This window comes from Arvicanthis niloticus, chromosome 5 (genome assembly GCF_011762505.2).
Source record: "Arvicanthis niloticus isolate mArvNil1 chromosome 5, mArvNil1.pat.X, whole genome shotgun sequence".
Taxonomy (NCBI): Eukaryota; Metazoa; Chordata; class Mammalia; order Rodentia; family Muridae; genus Arvicanthis; species Arvicanthis niloticus.
Window position 1 is genome coordinate 3,832,287 of NC_047662.1, and position 22,709 is coordinate 3,854,995.

A 22,709-nucleotide genomic window follows, 5' to 3' on the forward strand; every position below is an offset into this window, starting at 1 on the left:
AGCACTGTACAGTAACACACCACAGATGAAGGATCGCCTGTCCAAAGTCAGAGGCCCAAGTGGGGATCCAGGGCAGGGAAAGGTGCTCTGTGTGGAAGACAGAGCCTGACGTGGGCCCGTCCTGCTCTTCCTTGGGTGACCTTGAGTGCTGTTTAATGTCTGTGAGCCTTCATATTCGGTAAAGCACATTACAGCAAGGAGTCGGGGCCCACGGGCTAGGCGGGTTCCATACAAGGACCCTTTCTCTCTCCATCTCTCCCTATCATGGTCTCTCGATTTTTTTTCTTCTTCCTTCTCCCGCTTGTTCATGTCCTAACATTTTGGCTTTCTTGCAGAACATTCAAAGGATTTTCCCTTTCCCCTCTCCTTCCCCCATCCATCTCTCCAAATATTTTCCTTCCCCGGGGCCTCAGTAGCTCCTTTTCTCCAGTGCGCGGGAGCCCCAGGAGGCTTCGGAGCCTAGCACTCGTGATGAAGATGAGGGAAATCCCCCTGCTGGAAACTGAATTTAAAGAACAGCTTAGGCCTGAGGCTGAAGATTTAGTCCAGTGCAGGTGGCTGGCATAGTGGGAGACTAAATGTTCTGGGCAATTCCTGTCTTTCCCTTCAGCCAAAGAACATAGGCTTTCCCCTGGCTGCTGGAAGCCTGGTTGGGCTAAGCTGGGGTTCCACCACTCAGCAGCTGTCCTAAGGGTGTGGCAGAGACTACAGGGCAGCAGGAAACCTTCCCACAGCACCAGGCTCCCCCTGTGACCCAGCCTGGGACACTCCTGTCTTCACCTGCCAAGTCACCTTGTTCTTTGTAGGACAGGCAGAATCGTCAGAACACAGCTTGAAGTCAGCCAGACCTGGGTTAGATCCATGCCTGAGCCTCCAGGACCCTCGGGGCGTCATCTATTGAGCTGGAGGTGGTTAGCAGAACCTGTCCCAGAGCTGTGAAGAACTGATAGGTGACAGCCCAACAGGGCTTCCTACAACGCTGGCTCCCAGAAACATCACCAGAACTCACTAGATGCTGTTCCCTTTCCACCTGGAAAAGAGTTCCAAGAGATAGTGTTCATCCCTCCTTCCGGGAGGGCACTGTGGACAGGAAGCAGGAACACAAAGGATGCCTCTTCTACACTACTGTGACTCCCTCTCCCCCAAACTCCTGTCCCCTAGGCAGCTAACTACACTGTCCACACAGCCAGGATGGCTGGGCCCTCCCACCAGAGACCACGCCCTGGTATCCCTTAGGGGCCCTGGTTTGTTAGTCTCTGAGTGTGCAGTTGCCGCACATGGGGCCCTGGCGCTTGCTTCACCAACTTCCTGTTGGGCCTGTGGTCCTTGGTGGCATGCAGTTCAGCAGACAGTGACTCAGCCATCCACTCAACATGTGGACTGCGCCTCTTCTGCAGATCCTGATCCACAGCAGGTACCCAGGGTGCTTTGGGCATGTGCTTTCCAGGGCAGGTTTCCTTTTCTAGTACGGGGCTGTGCTGGCTCGCTGGGCAAGCCTCGGAGCTACTGAATATCCTGGGTTAGCTCTTGCGCAAATACCCTGCTGCCCCACCCTAGGTTCCTTGTGTTCTTATGCGGCTTCCTGTCCAATCTACCAGGACCCACAGCAACCAAGTACACGTAAGGCACAGCCGCTGCTCAGACAGTTGGAGGCACGGTGGTGAGGCCTGACTGACACAGCTCCCCACGGATCTCTGCTTTCATCCCTGGGTTGGAAAGGGGGACCACTAGGAGATGAGGGGCTCTGTGGGGTGCCTCTGTTCCTTCTCAGAAGAGAGCCATCTGCTGAGTGGCTCTTGGAGAAGCCTGCTGTCTGCTCTCTCCTCTTTAGGAGGAGTGAGGCCATCTACCTTGACAAGGAATGTAAGAGTCCTTGTCCTTCCTGGCTCCCCCTGCCCTTCTACAGGGAGACCTCAAAGCTCTTCCCTGCTCTACATCCCATGCAAGGCAGGTGTCACCATGTCAGGGGAAAGGTCAGTGTTGGGCAGGGAGCTCCTTGGGGGCCTCCCAGGCTGTCTAATTTTCACACACACACACAGAGGCATGCACGCACGCATGCCTCTGAGTAAGGGTACAGGGTGTGGCCACAGTGGGGGAAGGGGGAAGACAAAGTGGTGGGCTTCCCAGTATTTGCAAGACATCCCAGTGCCTTGTGTTCATTGAAGAGAGGACGGGAGAGAGAGGAGGGACTTCCGCCTGGGTACCCAGAGTGTCTGTTGCCTCCACAGCCAAGAACACTGGGCCAGGATCCTGTGGCTTGCTCTGAGCCATCAGAACCTCACGGGTCTCCTCCCCTGACTACTATATAGAGCCTACTGTAGTTGTCAAGAGGAGTGATGAAACAGGGGTAGGGACAATGAGACTGGGGGCTTGTGGTCAGGAGGCAAGCCTGCTCTCCACAAGCCAGTCCCTGCATCTTAATCCACAACCCAGACTCTACATGGGACTTGCCCTGGTTTCTGAGAAAGATGCTGAGAGATGGGTAGGGACAAAAGGAATCCTCCCAGACTCACCAGACATGGGTGATGCTACAGCCACCGGGGTGGGGGGAGGGGGGTTGGGGGGATCTTCCAGATTGAGAATGCTGAGCCCCGCCTAAGCCCAGGATCTAAATATCCTTCTAGGAGTGGGAGTCTGGTGTGACTAGAGGTCCCCAGCTGCTGACCCAACAAACAGAAGCTGTCCCTGTGCACAGGGAAGCTTAGTCTGTAGGTGTATGATAGTGGCTGCCAATTGTCAGGTGTTTGTCATATCGGAGAAGGAACATTGTAACATTGTATTGAACACAGTAGGATTGTCAGGTGTCTGTCATACAGGAAAAAGAGGTGTGAACATTGTAACACTGTTGAACCTGGGATCGAGCTAGCTGTAATTTTTTTTATTATTGTAACAGTTGCTTAATGGTGAATTGTCTTCATAGGGCTGGGTTTTTTTTCTGTGTGGGGAGACCAGGGTTTAAATGTAGTATTGAGAAGGTTAAGCTGAAGTCCTTAGACCATGATCTCTCTAAAGGACAGTGAGTCCTCATTTGTGTCCTCCAATACTCCACTCGGTGATCTCAACCTTGTCTCTGTGGTCAGGGACGGCTGTGGTCTGAAGCACGTGACAGCCACACTGTTTACTGTCAGATTGTCAGGTTCCTCTACCATCCTCCCTCCCTCTCTCCTTCCTCTGCCCTGCTCCTCCAAGGCTTCAGGAGTTCTGAGGTATCTTTGTGATGGGAGGTGGCTCAGTTGGTGAACAGCTTAGCATGCAAGCTTGAGGATCTGAGTTCAGATCCCCAGCACCCATGTCAAAAATTGAACATGACTGTGTGTGCTTGTAGTCAGTCCCAGCACAGGACAGAAGGACTTCTGGGGCTTGCTGGTCAGCCAGTCTAGATAGATCAGTGAGCTCCAGGTTCAGAGAGATCTGTCTCAAAAACTAAGTCTGAAAGCAATTGAGGAAGGACACCCTGTTGATATTGGCCTATGACTACCCACACATGAGGTCCTGACCAAGACCCTCTCCCCCCACCCCACGTGTGTGTGTGTGTGTGTGTGTGTGTGTGTGTGTGTGTGTGTGTGTGTGTCTCCTCACACCTACACCTCATCTGAACAGGATCCAGATGGTGCCCATGAGGAGCTGGCCTGTGCAGATGCCAGATCTCAACCTGGGCCCTAAAAGCATCCAGACCCTCTGCCCATTCCCCACGGGCATAACTGACATCCAAGTGAACCCAGCCTTGGGGAGAGTGCTCCCTCTGGCTCATAGGAGAGGAGTGGGCTCCTCTCAGGGCCCCTTCCTCAGCAGAGAGGAAGGGTGTGTCATTCGAGCATGGTGTGCGGCTTCCAGCGGTTACACCTCTTCCTGTCTCTTCAAGAGGCGCCTTGTCAGCACCCAGCCTAGAGGGAGGCCCTGGCTGTGCCAGGTTGGCTAGGCAACTGTCCCCGGAGGCATGTTAGTGCTCTGATGAGACTCCCAACATTAGAGTGAGGATAAGCAAAGTTACATCAGCTTAGTGAACAGAAGCGTGAGCCTTTATTTCAGGCTAGGCTTTCTGAAAGGCCCAACTGTGGCACACCCAGCTGGCACCAGCTTCCTCCCTTCTGTCCCTTCAGGCCTTGCGCATTGAGTACGGCCATACGCAAAGGGCCGTTCAGTCTCTAGGCTACACACAGATGCCTGCTTTGGAAGAGCGGGCTCTCTCCTGTCCTCGGGGGATGGTGTTGTGGCAGCAGCTCTTGAAGAAGGTGGGAGCAGGTGAACCTTTGTGAGTTCAAGGCGAGCCTAGTCTTCTTAGTGAGTTCCAGGACAGCCACAGCCGAGGATACAAAGAGAAAGCATGTCAAAAAAAAAAAAAAAGTCTCTTTCTGAGAAAGCAAAAAAAGAAGAACCCTCAGACAAAAAAAAAATTGGCAATGAGGAAAGCAAGGAAATAGGCACACAAGCTGTGAGCAGGAAGGCAAGGGAGCACGGCCTGACTGAGGGCCGGCACAGCACACAAGATGTGAGCAGGCTCAGTGGCCATGCAAGCCTGTGACCAGGGCTGTGGCTGGCAACTCTAAGAAACACACCAGACACAGCCAGGTCCTGTGACCATCACAACACACAAGCCTCCCCAAGGCACCATGGGAAGACGCCTTCATCTTCCCAGTCCACTGACTTCAAGGCTGAGGGTTCTACCCAAAGCCACAAGCTCCTGTCATGCAGGGATCCTGGCGACAGGCCATGGGAGTGTGTGTCCCGTATGCCTTCGAAGTAAGGATGCGACCCACTTGAGGCCAGTGCCCCTACACGTGTAGCAAGGTGTCTCGGGCACATGTACCCCAGGCAATACCCCATGGCAACATCAAGGGCTCAAAGACAAGTCTCCTTTGACCATGGCTGGAATTAGACGCCGTGGTTCTGCCTTAGCCTCTTTGGCCAGAGCAAGTCACATGGCTGCACCAGAGGGAAGGTAAGGAGCCTCTGCCGCTGACAGCCAAGTCATTCAGAGGTGAGGGACACTGAGAGACAGGAGGGATTCAGAGCAATCACTCGGCCTTGTCCTTTCCTCCTGTGCCTGCCTCCTCAGGTACCAGCCCAGCCAGCAAGGACATCTGGGTAACCAGGCTGGTGTCCCCCAACCAAACAGAAAATCACCTGCTATTCCTGTGCGTCTCTGACCTCAACTCCCAGATCCAGACATGCCCAGATATGGCCTCTCCTGTGGCTTCCTGTCTTAGGCTGCTCACTCAAGGAGCCCTGGACAGCTCTCAGTGGCCATGGATCCCTCAAAACAGATCCTTTAACATCTCATTCTTTTCACATCCTGGGTACACTAACCCCCAAATAATCTGATCATTTATCATAAACTTTAATAGAGAGTTTAAGGTCATAGAGCCCAGGCCCCATTCTATACACAAAAAACTGAGGCACAGAACCAATAAGTTCCCTCCTCTCTGTCTACTGTGACCCAGGGCATGTGTGTGTGTGTGTGTGTGTGTGTGTGTGTCTGTGTGTGTGTCTATGTGTGACTATGTCTGTGTGTCTCTGTGTCTCTGTGTGTGTATCTGTGTCTCTGTGTCTGTGTCTGTGTTTCTATGTGTATCTGCATCCGTGTGTGTCTGTGTGTGTGTCTATGTGTGACTATGTCTGTGTGTATCTGTGTCTCTGTGTCTGTGCCTGTTTCTGTGTGTGTCTGTGTGTGTGTCTGTGTCTATGTGTATCTGTGTCTGTGTATCTGTGTCTCTGTGTGTCTGTGTCTGTTTCTGTGTGTGTTCGTGTATGTGTCTGTGTGTGTCTGTATGTGTCTATGTGTGTCTGTGTCCATGTGTGTCCTTACCTAAGGTCATGCTGCAGATCCAGCTTGCCCAGAAAACTCTCAACCCAAGTCTCCCAGCCATTCCCAAGCTTGCCCCAGGACCCAGAGTATTGAACTATGAACCTTCAGTCAGACCATCAAGGTCTTGCTAGCCTAGAGGCCCAGGCATCCATTTTCACGGTTTCCTTCATCTGAATGCAGCTTCCAGCCCTGCACTCGGAATACAGATGGTAGCATATTTGGCCCTTCTAGAAAACGGTGGCTGAGAAAACTGTCCTGAGAAGTTGCAGAGGACCCAAGTCCTTAAGTGATTCTCCCACAATTCCTTGTGGCGATGGAGGGGAAATGAGTCCCAGTGAATGCTGCCTAGGGCTAGTCTCGCCCACAGTGGACAAAGTAACTGCTTTCTGATGGGATGTGTGAGAAAGAGAAAGAAAAGAAGGAAAGAAGGAAAGGTAGTTATACAGTGTCAGACAAACCACAGAACTGGAGGGCAGTCAGCAAGAGAAGCAACTGGAACCCTGGAAAGAGAGATTACTGCCCAGGGTCAGGCCAAGGGTGTAGCTCAGTGGTGGAGCATGTGCAAAGCATGCAGACGGGCCTAGATTCCATGCCAGCAGCATGCACACACACACACACACATGCACACAAACACATGCACATACACATATACACGCATGCACATGTACACACACATACATGCACATGTACACACACACATGCACTCACACTCACAGATAGAACACACCTGGTGTTGACCTGCCTCCACACCTGCACAAATGGTTGCAGATTCACACACATGTACACACACAGGTGCACACACACACACAAGTGAAAACTCTGATGAGGTGTTTCTAGATTGGAAGAAACCAGAGAGAAATAGCCAATGCCATATAAGACCCACAACTGGATCCTGAATTTTTCTAACTCTAAACAAGAACTTGGGGAATGACGGGAATTTGGACAGAGGCCGCGTAGCGAGTGCTGATTCGTTCCCTTGGACTCGTCTTGAGTCTGTGGTTGTGTGAAACGGGATAATAAGAGGTGAAGCACCTGTGTGTGAAACTCAGGCCTGAGCTTCTTCAGATGGACGGCATTGAAAACTCTGCATGTATGTGCATCCTGTGTGTGAATATGTCACACAGAGAGGAGGGGACTGGAGAGGAGGGAGTGTGTGCACACAAGAGAGGCAGTGTAAACCCTTGCTGCCCAGGATGAAGACTTGGGTGTTCGTTGCTGTTCTGATTTTTCTGAAATCTGAAAGTTATCAACATAATTTGGGGAGCAGAAAGGCCGGGGCTTGAATGGTGCCTCCTGACCCCTCTCTGTCACCTGCTGTCAGCCACTCCTTCCTGTGCATACTGTTTTTAAAGCTAGGGTTTATCTCTCTGCCTTTTGTCCTCAAAAGGCACCTCTTTGCTTCTGTAAGGACATTTGGGCAGGCCTTGGTAAAGCCCCCAGCTTCGGATTCCTTAAATATAAATCAAAAAGTTACCCAAGGTCACACACAGATGTGGGGGCGGGCAGGGACAGTGAGAGCAGTTATTCGTAAACCCATAGGACCCAAACTTTGATCTTCAGCCCGATCATAAATAAACCCAGATCCCTTCCTAACCCTCTCCGGACTGGCTTGTGTTGGTGGCTTCCTAAGCCGGCCACCAGACTGTGGGGAATGTCCTGCCTCTGCCTGTCCTCGGGTTAAGGGGAGGACCTAAGTGCACCCAACCTAGCTCCTAGCTGTCCTCTGAACTGCAGAGGGCGTCAGGGACCTGGGGTATCCATCCCAGCTTTGCCGGAGAGGGTTGTAAGGTTCGGCTCAGCTCTGTCTGCCTCCTTCTGCGAAGTGGTACCTGCTGAACATTGCACCAGCCCACTATTCGCCGCCTCATTAGATGCTGGCTGCATCGGGATTGGCCGCTCACGGCCTCATTAGACGTTGTCTGCTTCGGGATTGGCCGCTCGGCAGGTGCGGTTGCTCCTGATTGGACAGCGACAGCTGCAGAACCGAGAGGTGGGATCTGCCCGCAACTCTTGCAACCTGAATGCAAAGCAGGGAACTCCCGCCAAGCCCCTTCTTTCCCAGAGAAGTGGCAGAGGACTGCAGATCCACAGGATTTTTAAAGCAAATCTCTCATGCACTCTGAAGACCGGTGCACCTGCCTAGTGGCCAATCCTGATGTGACTTCGGTTCCGGAGTCGGGGGTTGGGGGAGGGGGGGGGCAACTGGCTCGGAGGGACCTTGATCTCCAGACCAACACTTGTTGGTGTTCCTGCGACCTGGACTCCCCTCTCCCAGGATTGTAGTTAATTCCCTTCCCACACCTTCTGGTGCTATGAGCGCCCCTGCTGGACAGAGCAGGCATTGCACACCAGAGAAGACGATCACTGATCCTCAGGCAGAGTCCCAACCCTGTCAAGGTCACAACCCACAGTCACCTTCAATGACGCAGCAGCCCAGCTCCCACCCTTTCCATCGGGCTGAGTTACATACACTCTTTCACTCATTCAATAACAACTGTCTGTCAGGTGCCAGGCACTGCAGGAACACAGAACCCAGCCTTCACAGAACCAGCAGAGCTCTTGTAGAAAGAGAAAAGTAGGTGACCCTTAGGTGTGACAGTAGTGACAGGTTCTAGGGGGGAAAGTCACACAGGAAGGGACCAAGTCATGAGCAACCATGGGAGAAGGTTAGCGGTTTAGGACGAGGTGTGCAGGGACAGCCAGTGTGAGCCTGGCATAGAGGCAAAGCAAGGTACCCAGTAGACCTCTGGAGTCAAAGGTCAGGGACCCACAGGTGGAGGAAGCCTGGGTGGCTGTCCAAAATGGGAGCCACCTGCTGGGGGAGGTTAGAGATTACCGAGAGCAGAGAGGCAGGTCAGAGGTGTCGGCTGGTATCTGGCTTTTGCTCTGAACAGAATGGAAGCTGCAAGAGACATTTGAGCACAGTAATGGTAGACTGGAGCCATGGTCCAGAAGAAGACTCCTGGTGCCCTGTGGAAGAGGCTGCTGATGGGATAAAGAGTCTCCGGGGACCAGTGTGGAAGCGGTTGTAAAGCCTGTGGAACAGGGAAGCGTCCAATAGTGGGCAGGGCTGGGGAAGGAATGAATTAAAAGATCCCCCAGGAGTCTGGACTAAGCACCTGGAAGACAGGGCCGCAGGTGGGACCACCTGAGAGCTCAGGATCTGACACGTGAGGCTAAAACAGTGTGCCACTTCCTCACGGAGATGCCAGGAAATCTCAGCAGGTGCATAAAGGGGACCATAGACCGGATGCAGACAGGAACATCTGGTGCCAGGACAGGAGCCGGGTTCAGAGAAGCAGAGCCATTCAAGGCCAGAGGCTGAGGTCGGCAAGGTGCACACAGGCAGCCTAGACACAGGAACCTCATCTACGGAGGACCGAGAAGAACCTATGAGTACCCCCTTCAGCCAAGGGGGTGAGGGCTGCATTGCCGTGGCGCAACATAAGGCAGCACCAGACTTTAGCAAGAGTGGCTTTCACAGAGAGGCAAGAACTGGAGTCTGTCCAGGAGATCCTCCTCGGGAAACCGTCCCTGAAGGTAGAGCACTCTCTCATCTCAGAGAAAACTCTGCTGACTTTCTTTCCCAGGTGGGTAGAGTAGTAATTCGTGTCAGGTAGAGGTGTTGCTCAGTTGGTAGAAGCTCATAAGACATGCACAGGCTCTGAGTTTGGCCCAGCACCATGGTGGCACACACCTTGGGAGATAGAAGCAAGAGGTTCCGAAATTTAAAGCCAGCCTGGGCTACATGAGACTCTGAAGCTAGTCACTCATAGTCAACCCCCCCCCCCCCCAGGAGTCCCAGGAGAGAAGGCAGATGCCCTGAGTGCAGAGGCTGCCTGTGCTGGTCTGGAGGAGCTGGCTCCTGGAGACGTGTTTCCTCAGTGAAGGGATAGGAAGACACAGGGGCAGAGCCAGAAGGGCCCACTGGAAAGGAGCCAGGACATTGTCCCCTCAAGTACAGGCTTTAGCCTGAAGCATGTGTAGCAAACTTCTGTAACAAGCCAGACACTGTTCCAGCCTCTCCTGGTGTTTGTCACTACTCTTCAACCCTGCACCAAACCAGCGCAAACAAACAGGAAATGATTCAATAAAACTTTATTGACAACAATTGTCAGCAGGCTGGATTTGGCCCTTCAGCTCCAGCTGGAGATCAGGAACTAACCTCCTGCCCAGTGGCTTCCCAAACTGAGGTCCCTGGGCCAGAGCATCAGCTACACGCAAGGATATTGGAAACGCTGCTTCTTGGCCCCACATCTAAGAATCAGAGACTCCCGTTCACACTTTCAAGGCAAACAGCTCGCCATTCTATAATTCTGTGCATTAGTCGTCCCTGGGGGCAGTAGCTCTGCTGCTGGTGGTCTCAGCAAAAGCCAAAGCTAGACGAGTGTGTGGAGGGGGCTAAGTCCTCTCTCTCTGCAAGCCCGAGTGAAAACCCCTGTCTCCCATTCTCCCCCACGGCCTGTGGACTGGCACTTTTATTTATACATCCCTCTTGGATGGTCCATGGTGGCCATTGGGCTCCCAGAAGGCCTGTGCCGGGCCCTCCACAGCACTCGGCACTGGCAGTGACCTCCTTTCTGTCCCTTGCTCAGCCAGACACAGTTTCCGAGTGACACCCTTACAGCTCACACAGGCAGCCTCTAGAGCCTGCCTGCGATGAGGCTAGGCAGTGTTTCCCTCACGAGGGAACTCATGGTGTCCAACTTTATAGCGACTTCAATGAGATGGTGGCATTCCATGTGCCTGAGTCTCTCTGAGAGAGTGTGTGTGTGTGAGAGAGCAGTGAGCAGTTTAAAGAGAGATTGCCCTGGAGGCCCCACAGTCCCCAATGCCAGGTGACCAGCCACTCTCCAAGGAGAAGCACTGCACAGGTCAAATTCCCAACAGCTTGAGACCCAAAAATGCATTGTCTGTGGGGTCCTGCAGCCCCATCCGGCTCCAGGACCTGTGAGCAGATTCTTCCGTAGAGCTAGGCAATGGCTGGTGCCTCGGAGCACCAATGGCCTGAAGGACTCACATCGTGAAAGACAAAGATGAGGGCTGAGGATGGATCATTTGGTAAAGTGCTTGCTGCCCAAGCATTAGGACAAAAATTTGATCCCCAAACGCACATAAAAGACTGGGTGCAAGACCAAGCATGGTGGTGCACGTGTTGGGAGGCAGGCAAGTGGGTCTCTGTGAGTTCAAGACCAGTGTCAGCTGAGATGACATCATGAGACCATTTCTTTAAAAGAATTACAGAGAAGCTAGGAGCAGCAGTGCATACCTATAATTTCAGTCCTGGAGAACCAGAGAGTCCTGGGGCTCCCTGGCAGCCAGTCTAGCCCAGTTGGTGAGCTCCAGGTTCAGTGAGAGCCACCATCTCAAAGAATATGACAGAGACTCATTACAGAGGACACCTCTGGCCTCCATGTGTACACACACTTGTGCACATACATGTGCACACACAAATGAGGATGGTGATTGGTGGGGAAAGTGGACACTGAGGAGCTTCAAGGAGACAGTCAGGATCATGTTATCACAGCTCAGGAGCTTCTGCATAATGAACCAAGAGACCTCAGTACAAGCCGTGCACTGGATACCTCAGTGTTGAAGTCAAACCCCAGCATCCCTCACCCCTCACCCCTCACCCCTCACCACTCACGATGGCTCCACACTGCTTTTGGCGTTTGTCCTATTTCCAACAGGCACCCATGCAAGCGCTTGTGCCTGTCACCCAGAGGAGACTGCATCAGGACTTCCACCAGGTGGTGTGGCCAGGGTCGGCCAGTGTTCAAAGGAGGTTTTGATTCTAAGGAAGAGGAAACATCGGCAAAATGGCTATCTAGCTAAATGTCACCCTCCAATTTCATGGGGTCACTGCCAATCTCAAATCCCTTTGCCTGTGAAAGTGGGGCTCTGTGGTTTTGAACCAGAGACCCTCATCTGGGCAGTGGAGCTCTGTGGTTTTGAACCAGGGACCTTCATCTGGGCAGTGGAGCTCTGTGGTTTTGAACCAGGGACCTTCATCTGGGCAGTGGGGCTCTGTGGTTTTGAACCAGGGACCTTCATCTGGGCCCTTACGAGACCAGGAGCATGACAGTTAACAAGGCTTTCTGGAACTTCAACACAGAGAATCTGAACAGCCAGACCCACGTGCAGACAGTCTAGAACTGCCTGGGGGTCCTAAGGGGTCAGCTAGGTGGAAGGGGTTGGCAGTGTTAAAGCCCTGGGGGCTGTGAGGGGCGTGAGTGTGGCCTGTTAAGAGAAGGAGAAGGTGGCTGTGTGTGTGGACAAAGGGGTCTGAGGAGAGCCAACAGGCAGAGCATGGCCGGGGAGGCAATGGCAGAGAAGGAAGGGAAGCCGCTTGACACGGTGCCTTTGGAAGTTGATGCCCCTGCTGCTAGGGGATCCAGCCAGTAGAGCTGAGAGGATCCAGAGCAGCCAGGACACTGACCAGGGCTTCGGGCAAAAGGCTGGTGACTCTGCTCAAAGGCGGTGGGAGACTTTGATGGACAGATGGAAGGATCAATAGGGGGAAGGGGACGGTCATTACCTGCTGCTCCTATAGCAATGTCCAGTAATTGAGTGGCTTCAGACAACAGTTACCTCAGGGTGTCTGTGGATCTGCAGTTCAGAAGGCCCTTGGCTAAGCACAGCTGTGGGCCCCATGCTATCCAGGTGCTGGCCAGGGCTGGGGAGGAGGGCTTCATGGGAAGATCCTAACTAGTGAAGGACCAGCTTCCAGGCTCCCAGGGTCATCTGAGAAGTCGCTTCTTGGTTGGCCTGTGGGCTGAGGCCTCAGCTTGTACGACCAGGATCTCTTCCACACAGCTTTAAGACCTGGAAAGGGAGGGTCAGCCGGCAGGACAGAAATTACAGTCATCCAGTGACAGCCCTTCTCCTTGGCCACATTAGGTCAGAATCAGGACACTGGATCCAGCCATGCTCACGGGGAGGTACCCTGCACGAGGAGGGGGAATCCCAGGGGTCATTGAGGGTATCAAACAAACTCCCTAAACGTCAAGGCAACACAGGAGGCTGCCGTGCGGTGACATCAGGAGCAAGGCGTACAGATCAGTTCCCGGGAGGGGAAGACGAGTCCACAGACCCTTCTGCCTCGTGTGCACAGTGGCATTGGGTGTGGAGTGGGGGTATGGGATCCTCCACAGGGCAGTCAGTCTGTCTGAGGAAGGATGGGTGGCTTGAACAGCCCAAACCCGCTCAGCGTCTTTTTTTAACCTTTGCATCTTCTCTCAGGATCTCCCCTCTGTGAAAAGGCGCGCTGATCTAGATAAGTGAGGCCGGCCCCATGTATCCGGAATCAACCACGGGGTCCCCAGCTCGACTCTCCCTGCGGCAGACAGGCTCCCCCGGGATGATCTACAGGTAACTCACCCAGGCCTCCTCTGAGGCGGCGTCCCTGAGTCAGCCACCCTTCCCTGGGAAAAACTAAGGTCTCGGGGTTAACAGACTGTGAGGTACACAGGCCCCATGGGAAAAAATGGAAGTTTTGAAGCCTCTAGCTGGGATGAAGGTAAGACTTTCCGGATGGCACTGGGCCAAGATAGATATGTTTCTGGTCCCTGACCCTTTGGAAATCTCATCTGAGGCTACCTGAGCCCCTCAGCAGGGGTCACAGCAGTGTTCCTGCTGTGTACATCACTACTCAGTGGTCTCTGATATCCCACCCAGAGGCATCTGGGAGGCTGCTCTCAAGGAGCTCACAGGCATTTGGGGACCGGCACCCTCCCATTTTCCAAAGGCCAGAAACAGCCGGCTCTTTTACAGGGCAATCTTGACCTCCTTGTGTGAGCCAGCCGTTCTGAACAACAGGCCTCCTGTAGGGGGCGCTTGTGAGCCACTGGCTACAGAGTCGGCAAAGGAAGCCCAAAGCAGCATCACCATCCTGAAAGATTATGGCCGGATAGGACCCCAGCAGCCTGTATATTCTGGGAATTCGGGCCATTGTAGATAATGAGTGGACCCTGAACTGTTGCAAATGTCTTTGGAAAACTAGGGGGAAGAGGTGTCTGCCCTGGGAAGGGCCCCAGAGTCTCAGGCCCTCCTGTCAGGGTGTGTTTTAGCGGCTATTCTCAAGCATGTTGTAAAGCATGATCTAAAGCTTATTGAAAATCCAGACGCGAGCTGGGGGCGGGGCTTAAAAAAAAAAAAACCAGACGCTCACTCAAGAGTCTACTGTGGGGAAGAAGCCTAAGTGCCTCTGGACCAGAGCAGGCAGGCTCCGGACCTCTGCTTCACTGGCCACTGGGTGGCGCTGCTGCAGAGCATTTGGTTGTACATCGGCTAGAGCCTGGTCAGTTAGCCTGGAGCCGGGGATGGAAACGCGTGGTGGGTGGGGCTGCGGGATGTCAGTGATGAATTCTGAGCTTGCACCTGCCTGTGGCTGATGCCAATTGCATACTGTCTTCTCTCCTCTTCTCCCCCCCCCCCCTTTTCTCCATTGCTATCCGAAGTACTCGGTATGGGAGTCCCAAAAGACAGCTCCAGTTTTACAGGTAATAAGTCGTCCTCCTGCTCCTCCTCCTGCTCCTCCTCCCCCTCCTGTTCCTCCTCCTTCTGCTCCTGCTCCTCCTCTCCCTCTTCTTCCTCTTCTTTCTGCTCTTCCTCCTCCTCCTCCTCTTTCTTCTCCTCCTTTTTCTCTTCCTCCTCCTAATCCTGCTCCTCCTCTTCCTCCTCCCAATCCAGAAGGCCAAAGGCCAAGGTATGGTGGGGAGGGCTGTGCCCATCCCAGGCAGGGCAGGGTTCAGGCTGGCACAATCTGCAATGGCAGACTCTCCCCAAGTCTCTCAGTGCTAACCACAGAGTCTGTGCAGTGCCTAGTGAAGGCCTGGTGAAAGCATGCGGTCGGGTTAATTGCATGTGTCCATCTACTGAAGTCCGCTTTGATTTGACCAAATGGGCTTAGGATCTGCTTTCAGCTCTCAGCCAAATTTACCATTAGAACCTCACTCACCGGCTCCGCCTGGGGCTCGGCAGTAGAGCACTTGCCGAGTGCGTTCAAGGTGGTGGGTTTTACCGTCACCATCACAAGGTTCTAAAAGCAAAAGGGAAAGTTTTCAGTGTGTGGACCATTTTCTTGTGGTCGTGGGACTGTGCTCCCGTTACCAGAGGCAAGGGTCTGTGCTGAACCAGTCTGTCCTTTCTGTCACCTGCAGATTTGGGTTTAGATGGCCTTACTACCTGTGGAGCCTTCAGGTGGTGCTTTGAAGTTCATGTCTTCATACAGTGTATATAGTGCCATGTGATTTGGGTCAAGGGGCTGTGGGAGGGGTGGAAGCTCTCAGACCAGGAGTATTTGAAGACAGGTGTTGCCATGCTGACTGAGGTGTGGCATTGAGAAGACCAGGCTCCCCTCAGGGCAGTCTGCCTCTCCCTCTAGATTAGCTCACGTTCATCTGAAAAGAAAAGGACACATCCAGAAAACACTTCCAGGCCCAAGAAGTAAGATGTCAGAGCTGCAGAAGACTTGCAGCCTAGCTTGGCTCAGCCTGCCGTGGGGCTGTGATGGCGGGTCCCTACACCCTTGGCAACAGGGCAGTGCCTGCTGCAGCATCTAATCCGTAAGGATAGAGGTCACTGTCCAGATCTGTCAAGCACATCCCAGAGGTGGTGCTGTGGGCTGTTCTAATGCACCAGACTCTGGGCTACATGTGCAGGGTCAGCACTGGGTCCTCCCACAGCTGTGTTCTTCCCGTGGCCTCAGGATCATGTCCATGCCTGGGTTCACAGGCTGACTTGAGCCACTGTCTCTGAGGTCTCGTTCCTCGCAGGGAAGTCTGAGAGATGAGACTCTGGTTTGACTTCAGCATTGACTGGATAAAAACTTCTAACTGAATTTGAGCTTGCACACACTTGTGCGTCTATCTGTGTGGCACGTGAGGGATGCATGCTGTTTGTTGTGGTCGGATCCGAGTAATAAAACCAAACTTGCACCTGAACCCCATCCTCCACAGAGACTGTCCACCTCTGCCTGGTGGGGGAGGAAGGACAGAGCAGCAGGCTGAGAAGGCACCCAGTAAAGCACAGGTGTACGTAAGCCTGCAGTGACTGACCCCTGGTGTTAGCTGGCCCTCGGACCAGCAGACCACAGGTCTGTCCTGCACTTTGAGTCTCCAGTAGAAGTTTCACAAACCAGTTAGGTCAGATGTCTGGTGGTTATCTTAAAGGGCTGGCTCTTCATTCGTTGAATGAAGCACCCACATCACCGCGGTACTAAGCATGGCGCTCACAGAGCTCCTGACATTACCTAACACTGGCCCTTTGAAGGCAGAAGTGTTTGTAGCCTCACGATGAACAGGACTCTCTGTCCTAGTTACTAGTTGAACAACTCCCAGATCAACAAAGGAGTAAAACCCTGTATAACACACAGCCCCAAACCTGGTGTCGTCTGGAGGATGACATTCCTGCTTATATGTCTGTGGGATGGCTAGAGTCAACTTCTGGCTATGTGGGGACCTATTTTGTCAACATGCTGCAGATGGGTCCACACGTTCTTCATCGTGTCCCTCTGGCCAGGGCCTGCTCTGGACACATTCTTCCATAGAGGAAGCGCCAGAGGCAAAGAAGAGCCAGGCCTGCAGCTGGACTATAGCAGACACTGACTGACTGTTCAGGCTCCTGTATCCAGAGCAAGCCAGACTCCCTAGTGCAGGAAAGTGCATTACACCACCAGTAGGGGGCACCACAAAGCCTCAGCGGTTTAGTTGCTTTTCTCTTTGCTTTTACTAGTTGCCTGACCAGAGGGAAGGGAGGAAGGGAAGGTGGTTCATTTTGTCATATGATTTGGGCGTCTGGTTCGTCACGGCAGGAGGGCATGACAGTGGATACGGTGTCTGCTTTGGCAGCAGGAGGGTGAGGCTCACATCTGGATGGATCAGGAAGCAGAGTGGAGAATGCCAGGGCTCAGCTGGAGTTTTCAGTCTGAGACCTTAGCTTACAGGATGCTGCCATCCACTCCGAAGTGGATAAATGGCCTCACACATATGCCTAGGGGTATCTAATGCTCCACGCATGTTTCTTAACTCGGTAAAGTTGACAATCTGGATTAGCCGTTACACATGAAACATCCCAGGTACAGAGAGACATAAAGGACTGAATAATATAGCCAACCCCTGGACATCTGTAACTTTGTGGAAAACATCTGCACTGCTGTTTTGCACCGAGGAAGGATGTGGTTCCCCCTCCCAGAGAATGTGGCTCAGGACCACTGACAGCTATGATAAAAAAAAAAAAAAAAAAAAGCTGTCCCAGGAAACAATTCAGATTTTTGTTACTGTAACAATATACCTGAAACAAGATGTCTTGATTACTTTTCTATTGCTGTGCTAAAACAACATGATCAAGGCAATTTACAAAAGAAAATGTTAAATTTCGGACAATTAAGAGTCCATAGCTAGGGCGGAGTAAAGGCAGAACTAGCTGAGCGCTTACATCTTGGTCCACAATGGCCTAAAGACGTCCCCTGAGACTCCACCTCTCAAAACCCACCACCCACCATCACTTCCAAGAAGTAACTCCTTGGAGACACAATCACAAAAAGCTTGTCCTTTGGGGGAAAACAGCCCAGCTCAGTCCTGAGGCCTCTCCAGGTGCCCACATACCTTGGGCTGTGTTCAGGATACTGGCTGCTTGTCCCGATCCTCCCTGCAAATTGGCAATTGCTATTTGTTCTCTTCTATCAGCCTGTGCCCAAGAGCCCACAGGCACTGCCATGTGTTCTGAGCATCCAAGGATACTGGCAACAGTGTCCCAGACACTTTCTTAGCATCCAAAGGTAACATTTGTTTCCCCTGGGGTCACAACCCTGGGCCCTCAGCATTTTGCCGTAGCCTGGTGCTGGGCTTCATGTGAACAGCCTAAAAGCTTTATCTGAAGTTGAGTCAAAAATTTGCAGTGACGGAAACCTACCAGAGGGGTGTACATTATGTACCCAAACAGATTTCTAGAACCTTCCGTGTATAGGCAGCTGTCTGTACATATATCCACATAAAGTACACCCCCATGGAGGGGAAGAACATCTGTGTGCCTCTTCACTGTGGCAGCGGCCACATGCCACAGGTACCCTAGCAGTCCACTGCAGACACAGCTTGAAGTGGGGGTGGAGAAGTGTGGGCCGCGTGTCTGGCATTCAAATAAGAAGCAGCACAACCAGCTCTTTCCTACCTGTGGCTCAGAAGACCCAGGCCTCTGACGCAAAGGCAGCAGAGGCAGCAAAGGGGAGACCACGGGAGGGGGCGCAACCCCCACCTCACGCTGCACCCCAACCATCCAGCCGGATGTCGGCATTGCCAGGCTGTATCGTGGCACTGCACTTCCTGAGCTTTTAGGAGAAAGGTACTCGTGAATAATTCAGCCTCTGCCACGGGATAAAAACTCCCTAATAGAGGCTAATGGACTTGCTGCCTCCGACGCCGACCCTGTGGGGCTCTCTCATTCACCAATTGCTTCTGACGTTCTGCAGTGACACTCCCTAATGAAAAAACGCCACTGCGTGCGCTGCTTCCTTAGTTCCGTAACCAGACTGTGGCCTTTTTAACAAGCTGTCACCCGGGGAAGCAGGTGAGTCGGACACAGACGTGGATGCAGCAGTCACTGTCTTGGGGGTGATGTCTAGACACAGGCATCCCCGGGAAATTAAATGGTAGAGCTGTGGTGTCTGGGAACGCTTCCGGCTGATCAGAAACCAGACCATCCACAATTTTACAAAGCAGACAGCCTCAAAGATCTCACCCTGGGGTGCGGAATGGAGGAGGGCGGGCGGGCTTCCACCTGGCCGCACCCACCACCCTGTGATCCTGCTTGCGCCCACCCCGTGCAGCCCTGGCCTGGCTGTCTTCCTGTCTGCCGGAGTCCCTCCGTCTAGCTTGTGCCTCGCTGGTGTTACTCTTGATTGAGATTCAGCATTCGTGACTTGGGCTGGCAACGCTGTCCACAAGGTTTCATGCTCTCTGAGAAGTCTGTCTAGGAAGCCCATGCCTGCAGGAGCCAGGGTTGCTACCAAGGTCTCAGTTTGCTGACAGTTCTTGAGCGAAATGACTATTTGTGTGTCGCAGGGATGCCGTGTGTGTGTGTGTGTGTGTGTGTGTGTGTGTGTGTGTGTTTGTGTGTGTGTGTTTTTGTTACATAGCCGCGCCCTAGGATAGTGACCACTTCCCTGTGCTTCTGCTTCTGACGCTTCCGGCTGGTCTCCTGGCTCTGGACACGTGTTGCCGTTTGACAGAGAGACAGAGAGACAGAGAGACAGGGCTTCTTTCTCGGCCTGCCCCCGTGTTGTTGGGCTTCAGTGGCTCCAGGTAGAAAACACTGGGTAGGGCAGAAGCGATTTCTACTGACTTAATGAGGTTAGCTCTGCCGTCACCCCACTTTTCCGTGTCACCGTGTTAATTCGAGTGGAGTCTCCTGAGTCCCGGGCCGACAGGAATAGATTTCCAGAGAAAACCTGCAAGTGTGTGGAATTAGAAGGTTCTAATTGGGGGGTGTGGGGGGGATGATGCTTGCTCTAGAGAGCGGGTAGGATGTAGGGTTGGAGGTTCAGAGAGCCTCGCTCTAGAAAGCGACAGGATGTTGCAACACAGAGGTCAGAGGTCACTGCACTTCTAAGCTCAGCCAGGAGGAGCCTTGAAAGTGTGTTAAGAACCCTGCTGTACCATATTCACCTCTAAGAAACACCCAAAGTGCAGCTGCAGTGTGACAGAGCCCGGCTTTGTCTGTCTACATACAGGCTACCAGAACCTATAAACTGTCTACACATCTATAGAACCTTCCTCCTCTGCTTGGCCCTCCAGCGCCTACTCTGTTAATATCCTCTCAGGCTACACACACACACACACACACACACCAGTACCGTGGACCCTGTGCTTGGGGCTACCACCCTCACTCAGTTCTCTCCCTTTAGCTCTCTAGTTTCTCACTTGTAACAGAAGGCTCTGGGCCACCGCCATGAGAACCAGCCTTCCTTCAGTGATGGCTGTGCAGCCAGGCAGGGAGGTAGCAGGGCCCTGATTTTTCCTGTCCACTCCTGTTTCCTCCCATGTTGTACAGAGCATGTGTGTCCTCTGTAAAGGACTGTTTTAACGTCTGTCACTTCCTGGTGGTGTTTACTGCCGGCGAGGCTCGTCCTAGCAGCCGGTCACTTGTCTCCGCTCAGACAGTCAGTGGTCAGAGAGAGCGCTGTCCCATCTTGGACCCGATAGCCAGGCCACTCTCATCCCACACTGGGGCCCTGGCGGTATTTTCAGACCCCTGCAGACCCCAGGCACTTTTGTGGACAATGTCTTGAAAGCTAATGGCTATTGATTCCAGCCTGGCCGGAGCGCGTGCATCTTGCCCACTTTTCGGGAAGAGCTCCCAGCTGTAGCCTTCTCTCTCACCCCAGGGAAGAGAGAGCTGGCCTCCATTTCACACGGGGCTGGCTGCCGGCCATGCAACACCTCCAGAGGAGACAGTGGCCAGCCCGCAGGAGGGAGAGGAAGCCTGCACTGCCACCTGTAGGTTTCAGGTCTCCTTTCCCTAAACTGTGCCTCAGCATGAACTAGGACCCTTTTGCAGCCCTCAAACATATATTCCTAGAAAAACAGGTCTTTCTGAAACAGCCCTAACCCCATCTGTTTTAGTATCAAGAGCCTTGCAGATGGCACCCCACTCCCACCCCAAAACTGTGAGCAGTGGTAAATGTCAGTCCTAGTGTAGAAACCGTGCCTCCTGCCACAGAACAGTCTGTAAGTCACTGCGAAGCCTGAGTGAGGAGCCAGCCAGCCCCAGGGCTGCTACAGGAGCATTGCCAATAGGGCCCAGTAAGCCTCAGCTTTCCTTTCAGAGGCCAGGGCCCCTACTGTGACCTCCCTCCATGGGCCCTGCTGGGAACAGGAGCAGCAGCTGCAGGGATGCAGAGCAATCAGGATAATTAGGAAAGGATCTGTACAGAGCTGATAAATGCCGCACAGGAAAGGGGTGTGGTGAGGTGGAGCCACACCCAACAAGCAAGGCTCTGACCCTGTGCAGCCAACACAGCACCTGCCCAGAAAGACACCACCCAGCCACACTGGGACAGAAGATCCAGGATGGGATAGACACTGGTTCCCTCATTTTGTCTATGTCTGTCTGTCTGTCTGTCTGCCTCTCTCTCTCTCTCTCTCTCTCTCTCTCTCTCTCTCTCTCTCTCTCTCTGTGTGTGTGTGTATCTGTGTGTCTGTCTCTCTGTGTGTGTCTGTGTGTATGTGTGTGTGTGTGTCTGTGCATGTCCCTCCCTCCCTGGGATCCCATTGGTCTGTACAGACCCTCTCTGAGCCCCTTCCCTGACTCAGCTGCACATATAGTAAATATTCCATATCCCAAGCACTTACTGTGAAGTAGGCCCTATGCTAGGTGCAGACATAACAGTCTTCACACAAAGATAATTGTGGGGAAGGCCTCTGGAAGAACCAGCCACAGGTTCCTAGAAATGAACCCCCCGCACATGCAGTGGGTCAGCCCCTGCAGTGCTCAGGCCAAGCAGGGAGAGGTGGCCCAGGGTGGGAGGACTTTGCACAGTCATCTCAATCTCCTGTCCTTAGTGGGCTCTTCCTTGGACCCCAGAGGGCCAGCCCTCACCTAGGGCCACTCAGTCTACCCCTAGGGCCACCAATGCCTCTTCAGCTCCTTTCTGTGGTTAACCAAGCCTGCTTTCTCCTAGGCAGAGAGTCGCACTAGGCTGGTTCCCTTCCAGAAAACAGAAAGTCTCAGAGTCTCACCATTACAGCTGACCCAGCTGAAGTAGGAACTTCCAGCTGCACCGTCCAGTGACACTTTAGGTGTCACCGTGCATCACCTGAACATACATGGTACTCAGGCCCAGTGACAAGTACGGGGGCCTGGATTGCAGACCCCAGCCTCACCTGTACCCACCACTAACTATCTTAGACAAGCAGGGTGTGGCTTCCTCTCCCTCTGGCGGCCACAGTGCTCACTGGTTCCTGCTTGTGCCCCTGAAATGCTGCCAGCAGGAGGATTGCATGCAAATTCTTTCTCCCTGGATATGTTTTGTTTTTTTTTTTTTTTTTTTTTCAGCTGTGCCAGTGACCAGTCAGGGCTACTGCTTGTGTCCCCGTTCCCTTTCACGGACACTGTTGATCTTGGCCTCCAAGATTGAATCCATGAGCTAGACTGACCTAGGAATGGCTCTGGATACATAAGCTGACAAATCTCACACTCCCAATAAGCCCACCACCTCTCATGCCCTACTGCAAAAGCTCCACAGACCGTGTGACATGCTGTCATGAAGCACGGAGCCCGGAGACCTCTGCTGGTGCGGCAGGATTTCCAGATGCAGGCTGTGCACAAGAGGCTTCATGGTTCCCTTTTCCCAGGCTTGAGAATAAACATGGCCTCCCAGGCTAAGCCCCTGGCATGTAGGGTAAGGCAATGCTGTGGCAGATGCCCACTTAGAGCTTGCTTCTGCGACAGGTGTGCCTTGTGCTTCTTTCCTGGGACGGCCTTTTACCTAGGTTCCGCTTAACACCCTCACAAAAGCACTATGAAGCGGCATCTCAGCCACCACTGGGCAGCCCCAACGTCCTTCTGCATGTTCCCCGTGCTCCCAGTTACTATGCTGCTTGGGAGCCAGTGCTCCCTCTTGCCTGCAGTCCAGCTTGGCCCGCCTCTCTTATACTTGCTGGGCAGAGGTAGGCAAGCTTGTCTCCCAGCAAGCATGATTTTAAGGACAGGAGTCTCAGGCCAAGGGTGTTTCACCCAGGACTTGGGCACTCCCTGATGTCAATTTTCTTTGAAAAATTGTTACTTCTGCATCTGCCCCTGCCCTGCAGCCAGCCGGCCAGCCTAGGGCCCCAGCGGTACTGACAAGTTCGTTAAACTACCACGCTCAGCATTTCTCATCTGGACAGTGGCAACTCCCGGCAGCATC

At 53.2% G+C, this 22,709-nt stretch overlaps 1 protein-coding gene across 9 annotated transcripts in view; it reads left to right on the forward strand.

The window, feature by feature from the left end:
* Kcnab2 (potassium voltage-gated channel subfamily A regulatory beta subunit 2) overlaps nucleotides 1–22,709 on the forward strand; it is an 85,439-nt gene that overhangs the window by 27,424 nt on the left and 35,306 nt on the right. For 4 of the 9 annotated variants that reach the window (XM_034502475.2, XM_034502478.3, XM_076933639.1 and 1 more), the window contains 2 exons: nucleotides 13,049–13,177; nucleotides 14,266–14,307. In XM_034502475.2, the coding sequence (XP_034358366.1) occupies nucleotides 13,101–13,177; nucleotides 14,266–14,307 (119 nt within the window). In that variant the 5' untranslated portion in view covers nucleotides 13,049–13,100. Of the gene's footprint in view, nucleotides 1–1,252; nucleotides 1,415–13,048; nucleotides 13,178–14,265; nucleotides 14,308–22,709 lie in introns of those variants that run through there. The other 5 variants (XM_076933638.1, XM_076933643.1, XM_076933640.1 and 2 more) reach the window with 3 other exon arrangements.